This window comes from Ctenocephalides felis, unplaced genomic scaffold, assembly GCF_003426905.1.
Source record: "Ctenocephalides felis isolate EL2017-DRISC unplaced genomic scaffold, ASM342690v1 CF-g0.4_SCAFFOLD_01492, whole genome shotgun sequence".
NCBI classification, from domain to species: Eukaryota; Metazoa; Arthropoda; class Insecta; order Siphonaptera; family Pulicidae; genus Ctenocephalides; species Ctenocephalides felis.
The window spans coordinates 12,983,660-13,001,840 of NW_020537646.1; the positions used below are offsets into that span (position 1 = coordinate 12,983,660).

Genomic DNA, 18,181 nt, shown 5'->3' on the forward strand with positions numbered 1-18,181 from the left:
AAAAAATCAAGGCCTAACATTTTCAAAAAGACCATAATAGTAGCTAATAAGAAATGAAATCATTATCCACACACTTATGATTTATAGTTTTATGGAAATTCCGCCAATTTGCATAACGTGTACATTATTTAATAATCTAGTAAAATTCCAAAGAAAATTTTCGAAAACTTTTAGGGAAAAAAACTCTCATACCTTTTGTTCAAATTATAGAAAAATATGAAGAAAATTAGAAAAATTTAAATCTTTGGTTTTGTGTAACGTCTTAATTATCACTTATTTTTTTCCTTCAAAATTATGAAAAAAATATCGAATTGCTGTCAAGTACTCTCATTTTATGACCATCACTTAAAAAATGATAAAATAATGAATCACTAGAAGCCGCATTGCGTGCAAGTGTTCCTAATTCTTATCTCCAAAATTCAATATATAATCAGTTAATACTGTTATCACAAACAAATAATTTCCTTTGAAAAGTTGTATTTATAATTAAATGATTGATCAAAGATTAGGCATGATCTGGAAATAAGAATCCTTAAATAAATGTAATCTTGGTTGTTACGACATTCCGGCGGGTTGGAATAGTTTGGATCATAATTATTAACATCATTTTGAATAATTTACTTTTCATAAATATATTTAAAGACTTGTCCCATATTAACTTTTAACTAGCCGATGGTAATATTTTTTAATCATAAGTCATTTATTAGTTTTTCTACAACATAGAGTTGATAAGGAACAATTTTTCTCCAATATTAATTTAGCTATACTATATTATTTTTAAGCTAGTAAAATATTTTATTCAGAGGATTATAATGATTTTAAGTCTAACGAATCTGAAAACTCTAATTATCTGCTATGAAAGAATACACCAATTGCTCTATCATAAAAACTAGAGCATCCATAAACAAAATGATAAGCAAAATATGACCGATCAATCATTTTCGAAAGCGACTAAATTTGTAATTTTGAATTTTTTATTTTTATTATTTTATTTTCCATCTTATCAAGAAGTATTAGTTTGACACTTAATACTTATTACAGAAATTTAAGCATTTTGCTAATTCCATATAAGCTCCCTGGACTGTGTCATAAACAAATATATTTCCAAAATATTTCTTACTGATAACAAGAATTTCAATTTTCTATTAACGACTGAGTAATAAAAATTGATAATTGAATTATTTATGCTTTTATTATTCTATTTTATTCATATTATTGAAGAAAAGATTTATTAATTTATTTAATTTAATCATTGCTGGAGACTTATTTAATATATATATATATATATATATATACTATATATTAGACTATATATATATATATATATAATAGTAAACAAATTAAATATTAACAAAAATACTAGAGCGAATAAAAGTTTGAATCTTCATCAAACTAGTAGTGCATGACATCGTGAGGCAAATTGCTGGAACTTTACGTACCGTGATTTAATATTTTTAAGTCTTAAAATTTCTTGAAAACTTTAAAGTAGTTTTTTGAGAATTTTGAAATTAAAAAAAAAATGCTTTCTGAATGATTTGATTTTTTTTAAATTTTTTTGTAATTTTTTCAAAATTTTAAAATTTGAAAAAGTACCTACTTTTTAAAGTATTTTGAAGTTTTTTGAACTTTTGAATATCATTCAAGTTGGTTGAAACATACTGCAGAAAATATCGAGGACATTGAGCTATATAAGTCAATTTATATATTATAAATCTTTGTACAAAATCCATAGAAATCGAACTAATTATCAAAATTTTTATAATTTGATGAGCATATGTGATGATCATTTATTTTTCTGGGCCCCTGGACCTGCCTTCCCAAACATTTAATATATTCTTCATTCAAGTGAAATGTTTGTTGAATCATTCAAATCGGATCCTCCGTCCTCCCAAAAACTGAATTGGCAGTTTTTGCACTTTTTGTCCCTTATCTTTGAAACGGCTTTAATAATAATAACAAATGCTATTTAAGGCTACACAAAAATCACTTTTTTATATTAATAATTTTTTTAATCGGAATTGCGGACTTTTTGTAAGAACTTATATGTGATACTTTTTATCTTCGTTTTATATCCGTTTTTCTCGCTTTTGAGCCTTGTATAACAATCTATTCAATTTTTTTTAATTAAGGGGGTATTCTAGTGTAGAGCAATGAATTTTAGGTTATTTTTAAAGTGTCGTAAAAGAAAGCAATGAATGTTTTTACTATCCATTTTTTTACAACTTATTTATTAATATTATTAAAAGACAAAACAAAAATTAAAAAATAAAAAAGTTGAAAATTGTAGAAACTGGCAGCGTCAAAAAATTGGCACCTCAGTCTTGACATGATTTCAGCCCTCCTAGCATTCGGAAATGCAAAAAATAAAAAGATTATATCTACAATGATGTCGCAATCGCCCGAACTAGCGACGAGTAAAAAATTTTTTTTACAAATTGGCGACTATTTGAAAAAAAGTGTTTATTTTACTATTTTTTGAGTTCTAGAATTTTTTAAAAATAGTAAAAATTGGAATTTGGGGATAATCCTAGTTCGGGCTATAGATATGTCTATAAACAAAACTCTCTGAACATTTCAAGTGAATCGGTCGATTAAAACTCGAAAAAGTCTGAAAAAGTCTGTTCTGAAAAACGCATTTAATGTTTTGCGTGAAGCCAAACCAGTATGGAGACCGTCAAATGCCTATATCTCCGAAAATAATTCAAATTTTCAAAAACCTTTTCGTACCCATATTCGTAGATAGTTAAACTTGAAAATATGAAATAAAAAAAATCGATTTTTTGAATTTCTACACTAGAATACCCCCTTAATTTGGTTATTTTCACAATTTTTGTTAATTTACCTATTATCTTTGCTTTCCCGGCCAAACCGAGGCGTATTATTGGTATAGAATTTTAAAATGAAACATTTATATAATGAGGGAAATCTTACATTGAAATGTGTTAATCTATGAATACATATAATATAATCAGACAACTTTGTTTGAAATATTTCTAGCGATTTTATTAATATTCTAATATTCCCTCAATAATGTTGATTACTAATGAATTTATAATAATCGATTATTCAATGTATCCCAATCACTATGGAGTCCGCGCGCCTGCCCAGTGCCCAGCAAAAACGACGAGGTGTGATCCCCAAGCGTTACACAGTAAAACACTTTAGCGCGGGCGCCAGTTACCTGGCCGCGATGGCCGGTAACTGGACGCATGGACGGTATGCGACACATGACGCCGTAAGGACGCGACACCCGAAACAATAAATGCATCTATCGAAATAAAAACCTATAACGTCTCAGCTAAGCGCTCATCGGAAGATTTATAGCTGGTCTACTACAGCGTTGACTCCGGAGTCAGAAAAAAATGAACTCATTTAAAACGTTTTTTTTACATACAAAATTTATCGCCTAACTGACGTGCACTAGATTTTTCGCCATGTCCGGCCACCTATGTCGGTCATTATTTATGTCACCTTAAATAATTAGGATGTTGTTATTGCGGATGCTGATGTTAACTGACGCCAAAAGAAGGTTCATTGAGGATAAAGAAATTTTATATTAAAAAACAAACTTGCAAGTAGCATTTCAGCCTTGCCTTCAGGCAAGTTGTATGAACTTATCTATACGTATACATAACCAACCTAATAAATAAAAATTGAGATTAAGGTACTTAGGTAATGTTCAACTGTTTAGGGGACGTCAATACTCATCACTGTTATTTCGTATTCTAAAATTATATTTTATTTAAGTGTGGACTTCAATTGTAATCAGCAGGCATCTACAAAACACCACAGACCATACATACATATGCTTCGGCACAGATTCTAATTAGAATGGGTCAATTTTCAAGAATTTTTGGAACCTCCCCCCAAAATTACCTTTCCATCGATAAAGAAATATCAATATTTAATCATTTGTCAAAGATTTCAACACGGTTCCAAAAAAAAAAACTAAATCAACTAGTTGTAAGTAACATTATCAGCTATGCCTTTAGGCAAGTTGTATGAACGTATACATAATCAAAATAATAACTAAAAATTGAGATTAAGATACTTAGGTAATTTTTAACTGCTTAGGGGACGTCAATTTTCAAGGATTTTTGGACCCCACCCCTTAAAATTATCCTTCCCTACCAATATCTCTTGTATTTCTCTTTCTTCTAGAAAAAATCATTAAATTTTTAGAAATTTTTGATTTTTTTTCAAATTCATATAAAAAAATGAAAATTCATGATATCTTACAAGACCCTCCCCCCCTCCTTCCACTATTGCTATTTCCAGATTTTTTGACAAAACCCTTTCACACTTTTTAAGCCTCAAGTGATTAATGGACGACCCTTATTTTGCATTTACTAAAAAATAATCAATACTATTTCCAATTGATATTTCTGAAGTATACATGAAATATCTGTAATTGTATGAACTAAATTAATTTGCTTAACACTTTATTTCATCTGTAAAACAAAAAAAAATTGTTTTAACTATTTCGTATTCTAATCATGTTTCATATTTTTTTTAAGTGTGGACGTCAACTGTAATGAGTAGGCATCTAAGAAACACCACAGATCGTACATATGCTTTGGCACAGATTCTGATTAGAATCACTCAGGTGCGATATTATAAACTTTGATGAATTTTTATAATTGAACCGCTTATCGTAGGCCTATAATATTTAGTATGTTATTTCAGACTACCAAATGAGTATACAAAGTACACAAATTTATGAGTAGGTATACAAATTGACAAAGAAAATTCAATAATTAATTATGAAGAAATGGCCTGACCGATCTTTACCAAAAAGTGATCAACACGATTCCCAATCAATATCTTTAAAACAGATTTTAAAATCGATTTAAGATTGTGGGCTAAAACGTGGAAGAACATTTTTACACTTTGTTGCTAATTACAGAAAAACGGCTTGGCTGATAGTCGCACCAAACTGACAAACGGTAGTCCTTATCGAGCTACTTCGAATGGCTTTGAATTCTTGAAATCGGTCGAGCCGTTTTTAAAAAAACGTCGAAGAAAGATCAAAAATGGACTATATACACGTTAGTTGAATATGATATTCTCAGAAAAACTCTAGATTCATATAAATTTAATGAATTGTGTCATAAAATATGAAATACAGCTAACATTTTGTGTAATTTAATTAAAATCGTAATGAATACTAGAAGATCTATGATAGACATGTTCAAATCAGTGATATCTTGAGACCAAAGAAACTAACATATTTTATTATACTAACATTTCTAATATAAATTTCTACCAAGCTTATATTAATTCTAAGTGTGCACTTGACAATAGCCTTTGCATTAAGACGAAGCATTTATTATTCATTCTTTAAAAAAAAACGGACTCAAGATGAAATTCTTAGTAAAAACACTTATTTCATATAATTTGCTTAAGTAAAAAATTAATAATATAGAGCAATATTTGTAGAGCACTTAATGCATCATATTTGTACAATCGTTATCAGTTCAATAGGCTGTCGATGAAGAAATTAATAAGCATTGTAAACATACACGTTTAAATAAATAGAACGATTGAATTTCAACATATAAATGGCCATTGTTAATAAGAATTTGTTGTGTAACTAAATCCCTACATATAATGAAATATAATGCAAATTTTCCTGTTACAAATTTCGTAAAGAATTTAGTGATTCTTAAAATGATATGCAAGACTCTTGTTTCTTCCCTTTTGAGAGGAGATTTTGTAAGTTTCCTAGATATGGTTAAAAAAATTATAAAATTCCTGCCTTTGGCGAAAGCCGATATAACAAAATTTACTTTCACAAATTTTGTAAAAAAATGTGATTTTTTAAAATAATATTTGAAACATTGCAATTGTAGTTATCTCCCCCCTTGGGAGAAGTTCTGCGAATAATGTTAAAATTTCCGAAAAAACGTAATTTTTGTACAATTTTTTTTCTCTAATTATTTTAGCATTAATTATTTCTTAAGATCTCAGTAGATCTGGACTTTTTTAAATCTTATCATTGTTAGATATAAATCTTTTTGAACAAGTGTTTTGAAAATAAGATATGACATCTTTGACTATAAGTCACAGCAAATAAGGCTATAAGTGCAAAATAATCAATAAAATTTCCCAGGGTCATAGGTTTAGTTAAGTCATAGGTAAATAAATCAATAAGTCTATATTACGTAATTACACATGAATTAAAAAATCTATAAAATAAATTATGCTAAATATACTGAACTTTGTTTCATACTAGACAAATGATCCTGTTTTAACTGCTTTTAAGTACGATAAATAAAACAGAGAAATTTTGGTTTTACGTTTGTGATATTGAAATTAAATTAATTTCAAATTCGTTTAGACATTTTCATTTTATGTATAATTTTTTTATACATAATTTGTTCCAATTTTGGGACTATTTTTAAGATATATTAATAATCGGACGAGAACCGGTATACTCAACATGGTATGATTCGTCGTGGCGAAGATCGTTAACGGCAATATGACATCGGGCAGCGCGATGTCCATTTTCAATTGAAAATATAGATCAAAAATATGTTTCCAATTGAAAATAAGCTTAAGGGTACTGCGGTGTGAAATGGCAATGGGATATCTCTCGCACATTATTCTCTGAATCGAGTTGGAGTTTAACTCAGCTCACGGACCTGCCCTAGGGCAGCACACCCATTATTATTATATTAATAATAATTTCAATATATTAAATTTAGATTATAAAAATTATAATAATTTTATAGATTAAAATTATTTTTTTCCCCCAGATTACTAGTGTCAAGAATGGAAGCGACGGGACAGCAAGAAGCGGTCTCGGCTCCAAAATCGGAGCCGTCCAGTGCCGCAGGTTCTCCTCAACATCCCCAGGAGCAGATCAGAAATAATAACAATAATTTGGAAGAATTGCAAGAAAATAACGGATCTCCTCAGAAGAACGAACAATTGGAATATCCAAACACTGTCATCACATTGAGGAGACAGCCGCAGGTTGTAAGGACCATAACTACTGCTGGACATATTACAACAACATGTGCTACTCCTGATCGTGAAGATGCACAACATGTGGTAAATAATGAAAATTTTAAATTAATTTAATCATTGGCAAAGGAAAGAAGTTTTATATTTAAGCCCCCTAATCATACTTTTTTTTACCAGCAATCAGAATCTAATAGTTTATAAGGGTTGGCTAATTTTTTGACTTGACATCAGTCTGTTTGATAGATGGCAACCCAATAAGTTGCAAATAAAATCACGTTATTAAGAAATCATTATAACAAATTAATAAAACTTATAAAAGGTCTGAGGCCAGTTAATTAATATAAAAAGCTACTTTTTAGTATGTCTATTGTGTGTATTTTTAATATCTCTATCAATTCCATAGGAAACATTAGCAAATTTTTAACTTCCCGTAAGGCAAGTATAGTAATCGCAAAACAATCGAAAATAAAATTTTTATATATCATTTTGGCATACCTTAGAAAAAATGAATGTATGTGTGTGTGTGTGGTTTGGATGCAAATTTTCGTCGACGATTTCGGGAACACGGATGAAGCGATTTGATTCATCAGATTTGAATTCAAAGAACATTCGATTTGTATTGATAAGGAGACGTGCTGATTAATTTTTGGCAAAGGCAAGTCTAGCCGTTCCGAAAATATGAGGCAAAAAGTGCCAAAAAACGGTAATTCAGTTTTTAAGAGAACGGAGCGACCGATTTGAATAATTCAAAATTTTACTTATATTAACAAGATGAATAAGTAATCAAATTTTCATGAAGGTAGGTCTAACGGTTTCGGAGATCTAGTAAAAAAAGTAAAAAAAAAATGCCATTTGGCGGTCAAAAATGATCATTAGACATATGCACATCAAATTATTAAATATTTTATAGAGATTTTAACAATAAGTATAAATTTTGTTTACATTCCTATGGGTTATTCCGTACCAATGCTTATCCGTTAGATGGCGACGCGGCGCATACGCGCTTCGATATTTCGTCTCTATGCAGTTAAAGCAGTACGATTGCTTTGAAAAAAAGTTCAGAATTTCCAAAATATTTCAAAATACACTTTTCTTCAAAAAATCTTTTTTTCAGAAAAAAAGTAAATTTTTGTCAAAAATTTATAGTTTCTCAAAAATCTAATTTTTCAGAGTAATTTTTTTTCAAAAATGTTTATATTTAAAACAAAAAAATTTGGTACAGGAAGTTCCAGCAATTTGCCTTAAGGCGCGATGCCATGCGCCCCACTAGTTTTATAATATATTATATATTATTTCAGAGAGATATTCCAAAATCAGAGCCCTATGAACAATCAATACCGAGAAGTCACTACGAGTACAACAATGAAAATACAACAGAACACGAAACATTGATTACAGTTGCCGAAAGTTACAGTCCGTCCGCGTCTCAACAACAAACGAGCAATGAACAACAACAACAACAATCTTCAAATGAATTGCAATATACGAGTTCAGAACGGAAATACGCTCCACAGGAAAGGTAAAGATAAACATTTTGATTTACAACTGCTTTATTATTGATCACAAGACCGCAAAAATCTAGCAAACCAAGAATCATCTGTATAATATGATTTCTGGAATGCTGGAAACTAAAAAATAACAAATCTGTATGATTTTAATTTATTTCTTTAACAAGTTAATCACTACGATAATATCAGAATAAGATTCTGAAGAATATGTGCTCTTGGTTGTTTTATCAGATAATTTAGTTAAAACTATAACAAAGAAACTTATGGTCCGATTTTGCTGTGAAAAAGACCAATGCTATGGCAAGGCTATTTTATTTATTTATTTATTTATTTATTTGTACGCCAATCGGCTTTATACAGTAATATAATTTATTGTGTATCAGTTTTCATATAAAGTGGTACTAAAAATTGGCAAAATCCTATGTGGTTGCTGAGCAATCAGGCGTTTTAGACAAAAAACCTAACCTAGAAAACGCACAAATGTTGAAAAAGCGATGTTATCATAACTCGATCGTTGACATATGGCTTGATAACATATGGGTGAAGTTGCATTTTATGTGTAAAACGTCTGCACAGCAAATAAATAGCATCATGACAGTATTTAGTAACATTTTGTATGACAACTGGAATGTAACATAGCCTTGGGCCAATATTGTTCATTCCTCAAAAATTCCTGGAAAAACACTGTTTACGTCCAACATGGCCCTATATTAAATCTTTTTTGTTCCTTGTACCAAACCAATGAAAAAATAATAATAACAAATATTTTTTTTATTTGCTTATATAAATTACAATCTGTCGTTATAAACAACATTCAGTAATTATAAGTAAATAAGTATTTAGGTATCTAAGGTTAAGTATATAAGGAAAAAAGGTCGAAAGGTCACCCAGAGGTGATCTGCCAAATAAAAATTGTATTATAAAATTATATAAAAATTATTATTTATTACCAAAACAACAAGTTTTAAATTATAAACTAAATAATTTAGTCATCTAATAATTTAACAATATCGGTTTCCAAAAGATTTCTAAATTCAACTCATTGCATACACAGGCGTTTGTTTATTTCAGTGTCATTATGCAACACAGAAGCATATAACATCGATTTCTCGAAAAGTTGTTGGAATAGTGTGGAAAATTCATTTTAACTACATTGTAATTCCTACTGAGTTTTTATAATTATATTTTAAATTAACACGTTTATTGCCATGTCAGACATATGTGTCTGACTCTAATAAATTCTACATGAGCCATGTGACATAAAATTCTGACAAACGCGATTGGGTAGAAGAGTAATAGTTTTAATATAAGGAATGCCAGTCATATATGTGTGAAATGAAGATTCCAGAAATCTTGGCAAAATTTTATTTTCTTTGATACATTAAGTTTCCTTGATACATTTTTAACTAAATTATCTAATAATGTATTCATGTAACGACGAAAATTTTTTTTTGATATTGTCATGGCATTTAACGTGTTAAAAACACTGGATTCAAAAAATTCAGAAAAGACACCACTTTATTGTAATTATAAAATTCATCATTTTTGGCATGATGATTTCATTACGATTAGACAAGACAACCATTGGGTAGTCTTATAATACAAAATATCATCAAAAGATAAGACAACCATTGGGTTGTCTTCTAAAATACGATGCAGTTTAGAAGAAGTATCATTGCAACAGATCGTAATTAATCACGTGAGCGTCCATTAATCACGTGATCAATTTTTCAAGATTATTTGGACCCCTCTGTCCCTTGGTAATCTGTAGTGATATTCAAAAATTTACCCTCTCCCCTCCAAACATTACGTGTATTTTTAATTACGAGAAAAAATGGTAAAATATGTTTTTTTTATATTTTGGGATTTAAAAATAAAAATCAGCTAAAAAATGTATTCACGTGATATCTTACTATACCCCTCCTTCCCCACGTGATATTTCGTAATTTTTTGTCAAACCCCTCTTTCCCCTAAAAATCTCACGTGATTAATGGACGCCCCAAAAACTCCTTGATTTTATTACTATCCAAATAAATTAAAAAAAAATGTCAAAAAAGTATACAACAAAAGTTCTAGTTGGAGCCTCCATATAATTGCAAAAATTATAGAAAACACGTGAGGCTTTTGTCTTCATCATGATATAAGATATTTGAGGACATCATCAAAATTCACGTTCAGAGCGTTTACATTAACAACTTTTAGAAGGCATATTACCAAATAATAATTAAAATACTGATTCTGGAATCTAATACCAACCATTTAGTCTTAGCCCCTCGTTTATTTTTTAATTGGAATATATCATTATAGTAATGAATCAGAACCATTAGAATTGCAAAAACGTGCGCAGGTTAATACCAACCACTTGGTCTGGGCCTGTTATGAATTTATTAATTGTAAAATATTATAGGAATGGATCAGAATTATTAGAATTGCAAAACGTGCCTAGATTTCTGAAAAAAAAATTATATGAACATGTTGAATAGTTTTTACCTTATAAATCCTCTCGCTTTTGTCTAAGCACGTCTCTTCCGGCAATTTCCTCACTAATTCTTAGTCTTTCAGACACTGAAATGATTATTTTCAAGAATTACTATATAAATTTCACATCAAATTAAATTTGCTTATCCAACTGTCCACACCGAGATATAAATCGACACTAACTAGTATTAAACCCGACTTATTTCGATTGAATGACAAATTGCAATGCATTGTCAATGCGCACATGTTTATAAACTCCGAAAATAAACAACCGTTATGAAGAGTGACCGAGAAATAAATTTTGCATTTGATATAAACGGAATAAAATGGTAATATAACCTGGTAAAATCGAATTGAAGTATAAAAGATTAGATTAATGTGGTTCGAGGATTTTAAGTCTATATTTTGGTAAATTATTTAAATTAAACATATTTTTATCCTTATCTGTTCTTAGATTAAAACATACCCTTATCTGCTCTTTTTGCTTAAAACATATCATATTGGGCGGCAAATACGATAAACTTCAATCTTCTTCATTCATGTATTTTGTCCAAAATATAGAATGCTAATTGAATACAAAATAAGCTCATAATCAAATCAGGATATGAATTTCTAAATGATCAGTTAGAGATTATAGATTTTTAAAATAAACTAAGGCTTAAATATAAAAATTAACAATAACATCTTGATACATGTTTAATGGCTATAACTCGAATAAATATCTTCTTATAAATTTTTCAATTATTATTGAATTTTATTTTTCCATTTATATTTTTCATTATACTTTTTTGTTTTATTTATGTTTCATATATAGTCAAATTTGAATAAATTTATAAAATAAGCCTAAAGTATTAATTAGGATTGGTAATCATTGGTAGAACAGCACTCCAATAAAGGAATAAGGTGTATAAATTTATTTCAGTCTGATGACTTAGATTAAAACTTATGAATTAATGATATAATAATGAGTTATATTTTTTCATTAAGTAATTGCAAAAATTTCTGACAAATTTAATTTCAATATATTCACAAATACCTGAATTGTATGATGTGCATCCGAAATGGTTTGTTTTGTAGGCGTACTATATCATTGAAAGTACATAATCGGCACTTTTGTTGATCAAACTTCTTCAAAAATCAGAAAATTTGTGTTAGAAAAATATAATTGCGATTAAATGAATATTCTTAAAATAAATCTGTTTCAAACTCCCTTTACCAAACGATTCTTAAAATTATCTCGATGATCCTAACGATCTATATCAAGCAATTCTACAATGCTTACTTGCAGCTAATTACTTTAATTTCATAATAAAAATATTTCTAATCTATTTATTATTTTTTAGGTATTTATATTCTGAAAATATTGAAACCTACAATCATGGGATGGAAAACATTAGTCCCATGTCCGTACGATATGCGACAGGAGAAGGCCAAGAACGATATATGACCCCAACTGAACACGCCGAGGGCCAAATATTGCTGACAAGATCATATGAAACAGGACCTCAGTTCGAGCATCCTTCGCCACTTATATCTGGTTAGTAGAAAAATTTTATAAATGCTCACAAAGTTATCACAATAATACCTAAACAGCTATGAGCATGATGTTTTTGTTATGTAATCTAATATGCTTTCTGTAACACTAGTCGAATCCTGAAATTTATAGGCCGATTCTACCACACAACAGACCAATGTTATGGCAAGGCCATGTTATGCTCCAACTTCCATACATTATGTTTCTGAATTATACTGAATACTATCAAAATATCATGCATTTGCTGTGCATTCAGGCGATTTACACACAAACTGCAACCTCACTCTTATGTTATGAAGCTGAGTCAAAAAGACCCTGTTATTTAAGATCGTTTTTTGACATTTGTGCGGTTTCTAGGTTAAGTTTTCTATCTGACAACCTGAAAAAACGCATGACTGTGTAGCAACCACATGGCTTTTGTCAATATTTAGAACAAATTAGTTTTCATAATATAGCCTTGCCATAACATTTGTCTGTTATGCGGCAGAATCGGTTCATTAGTAGTTAGATTATTAGAAACTCCAAATTTTCTGCAGAAATTATTTTACATATCATATTCTTTAATGTTGACCAGCCGTGGTGAAAACGTGAACTAGCAAACCCTAGTCCAGGTTTTGATCCTAACCTCAGCCAAGCTCGACATCAAGCAGCATGATGTCTAATTTCCACTTGAGGCTATAGATAAATATAATCTCAAGTAAAAATTGCCTATCGTGGACATAGCTGCATATAAAAGTATCAAGTCAGAAATGCTATTAAGTATAGCCAGAAGTAGGATAGGACAACCTTTGGGTTGCCATTCAAACAAGCTATATTAAAAAAAGACAAAAAGTGAAACTGAATGTCCTTATATTATGGGATATAAATTAATTAAAAAAATATCAAAAAACCTGTAATATATGAATTGTAATTAATAGAATGTATTTTTTTCCAGCGGTTACAACGCCTCCTTTGAATGCAGTGCATCCAGAAGAGTTGCATATGACTTATGCAAGTTCTCCTGCAGGCGAAATCAAGTACGAATTATTAGCTGAGAGTAAGGGGGCCACTTCAGTTTATACTGATTTGACGCCGATGCCGCAGCAGTCGAAGCAGGTCCTGATGCAAATTGGACCAGCCGGCAGAGCAACTGCTGGCAGTTACGCGGAACAAGGAAGTCCCCAACATGTAAGATATAAATTTAGTAATTGTCATCAAAGAATCAAAAACTATTAATTCCAACATCTGAACCAAATCAAATCAGAATACTAATTAAAAATTATTAATTAATTTTTCTCTTTCATAGTACCAATCCAGTGGAAGTTACATTACAAACTACCCAGGACAATATATTCATTCTAGGACTGATGACAGTCCAACATCTGCCCAACATCAAATCATGTACAAAGGTGACCCAAGCCTTAACCCTGGAACTAAACAATTATTCTATGTTCCTGAAAATGGAACGTACGAAAGTCAACCACCAGGATCACCAAACTCCCATGTAAGTTGATAGATAGTTAAATTCATAATCATATAATTTTTTTATAATTTTTACCTTATTATCATTTACCTTGAGGATTAATAGTTCTTGTTATTTTTTAGGTGACTTTGTACAGTGGCGGAAATCAATCGTATCGATTTGGAGCCAAAGCAGATCCTGGACAAAACTTTATTTGGGTCAACAGTGCTCAACCAGTGAGTGCATCATCAGTGGAATATGGTACAGGAACTTATTTGCAGCAAGGATCTTCGGAATTGCTCCAAGAACCGCCAACCCATGTTTATACAAGTTACCCGATTAGTGGATCGGAGTGGGTTGTCAATGACAATTTTGATGGTAATAAAATAGAAATTTTTTTAAGGAACAACATTAAGATCTAACCTTCAATTTACCATGAATCACAAATTTTATATGAAGCTGTCTGATGGCTATCTCATGTACCTTATCTTACCATTGCTTTACCTTCCATATATTTTTGCTTGGAAACTTGTATATTTAAATTAATTAAAATTACAATAGAAATATAGTAATATATTTTTCATATATTACAGTTGAAATTTATTCATTATATTATTTTTAGGTGAAAATATTTATGTTCAAAATGTGAAGGAATGTGTGAATTGTGCGGCTTCTGTAACGCCTCTGTGGCGCAGGGACGGAACAGGACATTATTTGTGCAATGCATGTGGATTGTATAATAAAATAAATGGTGTCAACAGGCCCCCAGTCAGGGGACACAAAAATAAACCATCTGCGGTAAGTTGATTATAAATAGATCAAAAATATAGTATCAAAAATTTGTGATATAATTTTCATATATTTGATGTTTCTGAACTTTTTGGGATACCTTAGAAAAAATAGATGTATGTGTGACTGTATGTGTGTGTGCGTGTGTGTGTGCGGATACAATTTTTTAATCCAATTTTTCAAAAAAGTCAAATTTTTTCAAATATTTCAAAATTTCTAAAAAATCTATGTTTTGTAAAGTTTTTTTTTTATTAAATTTATTTTTCGGTACGGGAAGTTCCAGCAATTTGCCTTAAGGCACGAAGCCATGCACCACTAGTTTCATTTATCATTGACCTTCAATAATTAAAGCTTGTCATATCCTAATCAAGATTTTTACCAATTCATAACTTTTTCGAAGAATTGCGTCTACTACTAAGCAATTTACAGTTCTTACAATTCCGACAAGGAAACGCGTGTTTACTTAACAAAGGTGCGGTCGTCGTTTTTCTATTGTCAAATGTGGCCCAGTTTTTTAGGAAATACCAGACAGACAGAATAAAAAATATTTATTCTGACGAGTAAAATTATTATTGATTTTGAAGTGTAATGATCTTTTTTTTGTTAACACTTATAGTGAAAATGACACATTTCTGATGGACGTGTTAACGTTAATAAACGCTTTAAGTTTATTGTATGCTTGCCTAATTTATAGATGTAAGTCTACGCAAATTGTTTTAGATGTTCACGTGTAATATATTGATATGTTTATTCATTACAACTTAATAAAAATTTTATTTACTCGTGAAACTAATACAGCAAACGAGCTGTGTCTTTTCACGTTTTATTTTAGGGGTTTAATTTAATTAATTAGATGGATGAATTAAGTTAAATAAATTTATTTAAAATAAATTTTGGTTATACATTGTATGAATGAAATAATTTAAAATATGCCTAATCTTCTTCACATATAAAAAATTGGAAAGTACAAAAAAAATTACATTGTAGAAAAAATGATTCAGTCAGGCATGGTTTCACAACCCAAAAATAGTTGTTGGAGAAATCTATCGACCATACCTATTAAATTAATAAAGTATAGTAAACTTGTATTATAACGAATTCTTTAATGAAATAATACCAAAACCCCTACATCATAAATATCATTCTTAAAATTGTTGTAATATAAGAAGAGTTTCAGAAATTAAAAGACCTTGTTCCTGATTTTGCACTTTTATACATCGTTTTCAATTATTAGTGTTTATTTTTAATATAAGAAAACAATTCTTAAGTATCTCAAATTTATTAAGTTTTATTTTTATTCATTGTAGTCTGGAAATAGTCGTCGTACTGGTGTAGTTTGTGCAAATTGTAAGACAACCAATACTACTTTATGGAGAAGAAATCATTCTGGAGAGCCAGTGTGTAATGCTTGTGGATTATATTATAAACTGCATAATGTAAGTATGAGTATTTTATAGTTATAATTTATTTTTTTATTATCAAAATGCTTCGAAGTGTATAATTTTCAAATATCATATGAAAAGTAACCGTAAAAGTGTACTTGACGAACAAAGGAGCAGTGAAGCATTCAATATTAATTGAATTATTTTATAAGGAATCAAATAACCATATTTTCTATCAATTTGTTATATAAATATAGTTTTTAATGTATATATATTATTTACAGGTTGATAGACCAATGAGTATGAAAAAAGAAGGAATTCAAACGAGGAAACGCAAACCAAAAACATCTTATAATCATGGCAAAGCACATAGTTTAGGTAAGATTATGAAAAAAAAAATGATAATAATAATAAAAAATAATGGGTAGTATTGCCTTACTCCATCTCCAAATCGATTCAAGAAAGAATAGTGTGAGAGATTTTCAATAGCCATTGTCATTTCACAACGCAGTGCCCGACATAGGCTTATTTTCAATCGGAAGCCTCCAGAAAAATATGTCCAACTATTATTTAAAACACAGTTCAGTTAATTGGAATATATTTTATTCTTGTTTGTAGTGCAATGTGAAAAAATGCATTAAAAACCTTGTGTCATTAACCACAAAAACAGATTTAATCTTTGAGAAGTAGTGCTTATGTACTTTCTACTACATTAATACCATTTAATTATTAATTCAGGAATAAACTTTTTTATTGTTGACTTTGGCATTCATTCAGTGATATTTTTTTAACAATATTAGATCATTTTTTCAAATAAAGTTTCTGTATAGAATTCCTAAGACGCAGTGGAACTATTTTGTTCACATTACTTGACAAATTCAAAAATATTTTCCAAAACATTAAATTCATAAATTTAAATTTTAATAAATTCATACTTTTTTAAGGGTTTGTTAATGTCTAGCTGTACCATAAGGAGAATAATAGCTTCAACAAAATTGTTCACACTTATTTAAATCATTTACTTAGGTCTTTTCTGTCCATGAAATGAAATAACATAACATTTTTAATTTAATTATTACTGCATAATTTTTCAGATTCAAAAATTAATATGCAGCAATCTTTGTACATCACTCAGAGTGATATAAAACCGGATATATTAGTCAGTACCAACGGTGGACATTACTCCTTAAATTCAAGTTGTCCTTCTCCCATTGGTTCAGCACAGACATCAGCTCACCTTTCTACACACATACCTTTGTGAGTAAAAAGATTTTCTAATAAAATGAAATAAATTTTATTACTTAAACATCACTTACCACCATTCAAATAGAAAAAAATTCTCTTGGTCCAACATCAACTGTATTGGTCAAATTGGTAGTTATTTTGTGGATCATGTTGACCAAGTTGACCAAGATTTATTATTTTGCCTAATATAGTGATTACTTTTGTGAAAATTATTCTCATTTGTTGTTTTGATAAAAAATAAGATGAAATAGAAACCATTTTCAGACAAAAAATGTCTTTTACAGAATCCAGCAGCCGATGGAACAGATAGTATCCAGGGTAACCACAAGTGCAGATTTACCAAGTGTCATCACGTCCACGGGGATTTCTTCGACGATGGCCGAAAGTACGAGGAATTAGGATTTATTTTTTGAAAATTATATTATATATAAATATATAAAACAATACAAGAGTGAGTAAACAAAGTGCTTATTACTGTTGCTCGAATTATTGATAAAATAAAAATATTTTTAGAGTAGGAATATGTATGATTAGGGTATATATGAGAAAGTAATATAAAGAACTGACGTAGAAGAACTATAGAAATAATTATATTATAGTTTATAATTTTTATGTGAATTTGATTGATAGTTTAGTTGTAATCATATAAATTTCTGTGCCTTGGATAAAAGCTTAATAATAAAATATTTAATTAATTTGTATACAAATTCCGTTAAAAACATAAAATTCACTTGACCGAATTTGAATAAGTTCTAAATAGACAATTTCTAAATAGAGACTCAAAAGAATAAATAAAATTGAAGAAATTACAGCAATAAAATTTAATATACTACTG

General features: G+C 29.5%; 1 protein-coding gene across 1 annotated transcript in view; it reads left to right on the forward strand.

Moving 5' to 3' along the window:
- LOC113371622 overlaps positions 1 to 17,912 on the forward strand; it is a 30,915-nt gene extending 13,003 nt beyond the window's left edge. The window contains exons 2-12 of the mRNA XM_026612266.1: positions 6,759 to 7,056; positions 8,268 to 8,488; positions 12,299 to 12,492; positions 13,424 to 13,656; positions 13,775 to 13,972; positions 14,074 to 14,308; positions 14,553 to 14,728; positions 16,027 to 16,155; positions 16,386 to 16,479; positions 17,196 to 17,358; positions 17,631 to 17,912. Coding sequence (XP_026468051.1) covers positions 6,759 to 7,056; positions 8,268 to 8,488; positions 12,299 to 12,492; positions 13,424 to 13,656; positions 13,775 to 13,972; positions 14,074 to 14,308; positions 14,553 to 14,728; positions 16,027 to 16,155; positions 16,386 to 16,479; positions 17,196 to 17,358; positions 17,631 to 17,745 — 2,056 coding nt within the window. The 3' untranslated portion in view covers positions 17,746 to 17,912. The remainder of the gene's footprint in view (positions 1 to 6,758; positions 7,057 to 8,267; positions 8,489 to 12,298; positions 12,493 to 13,423; positions 13,657 to 13,774; positions 13,973 to 14,073; positions 14,309 to 14,552; positions 14,729 to 16,026; positions 16,156 to 16,385; positions 16,480 to 17,195; positions 17,359 to 17,630) is intronic.
- Positions 17,913 to 18,181: the final 269 nt, after the last annotated feature.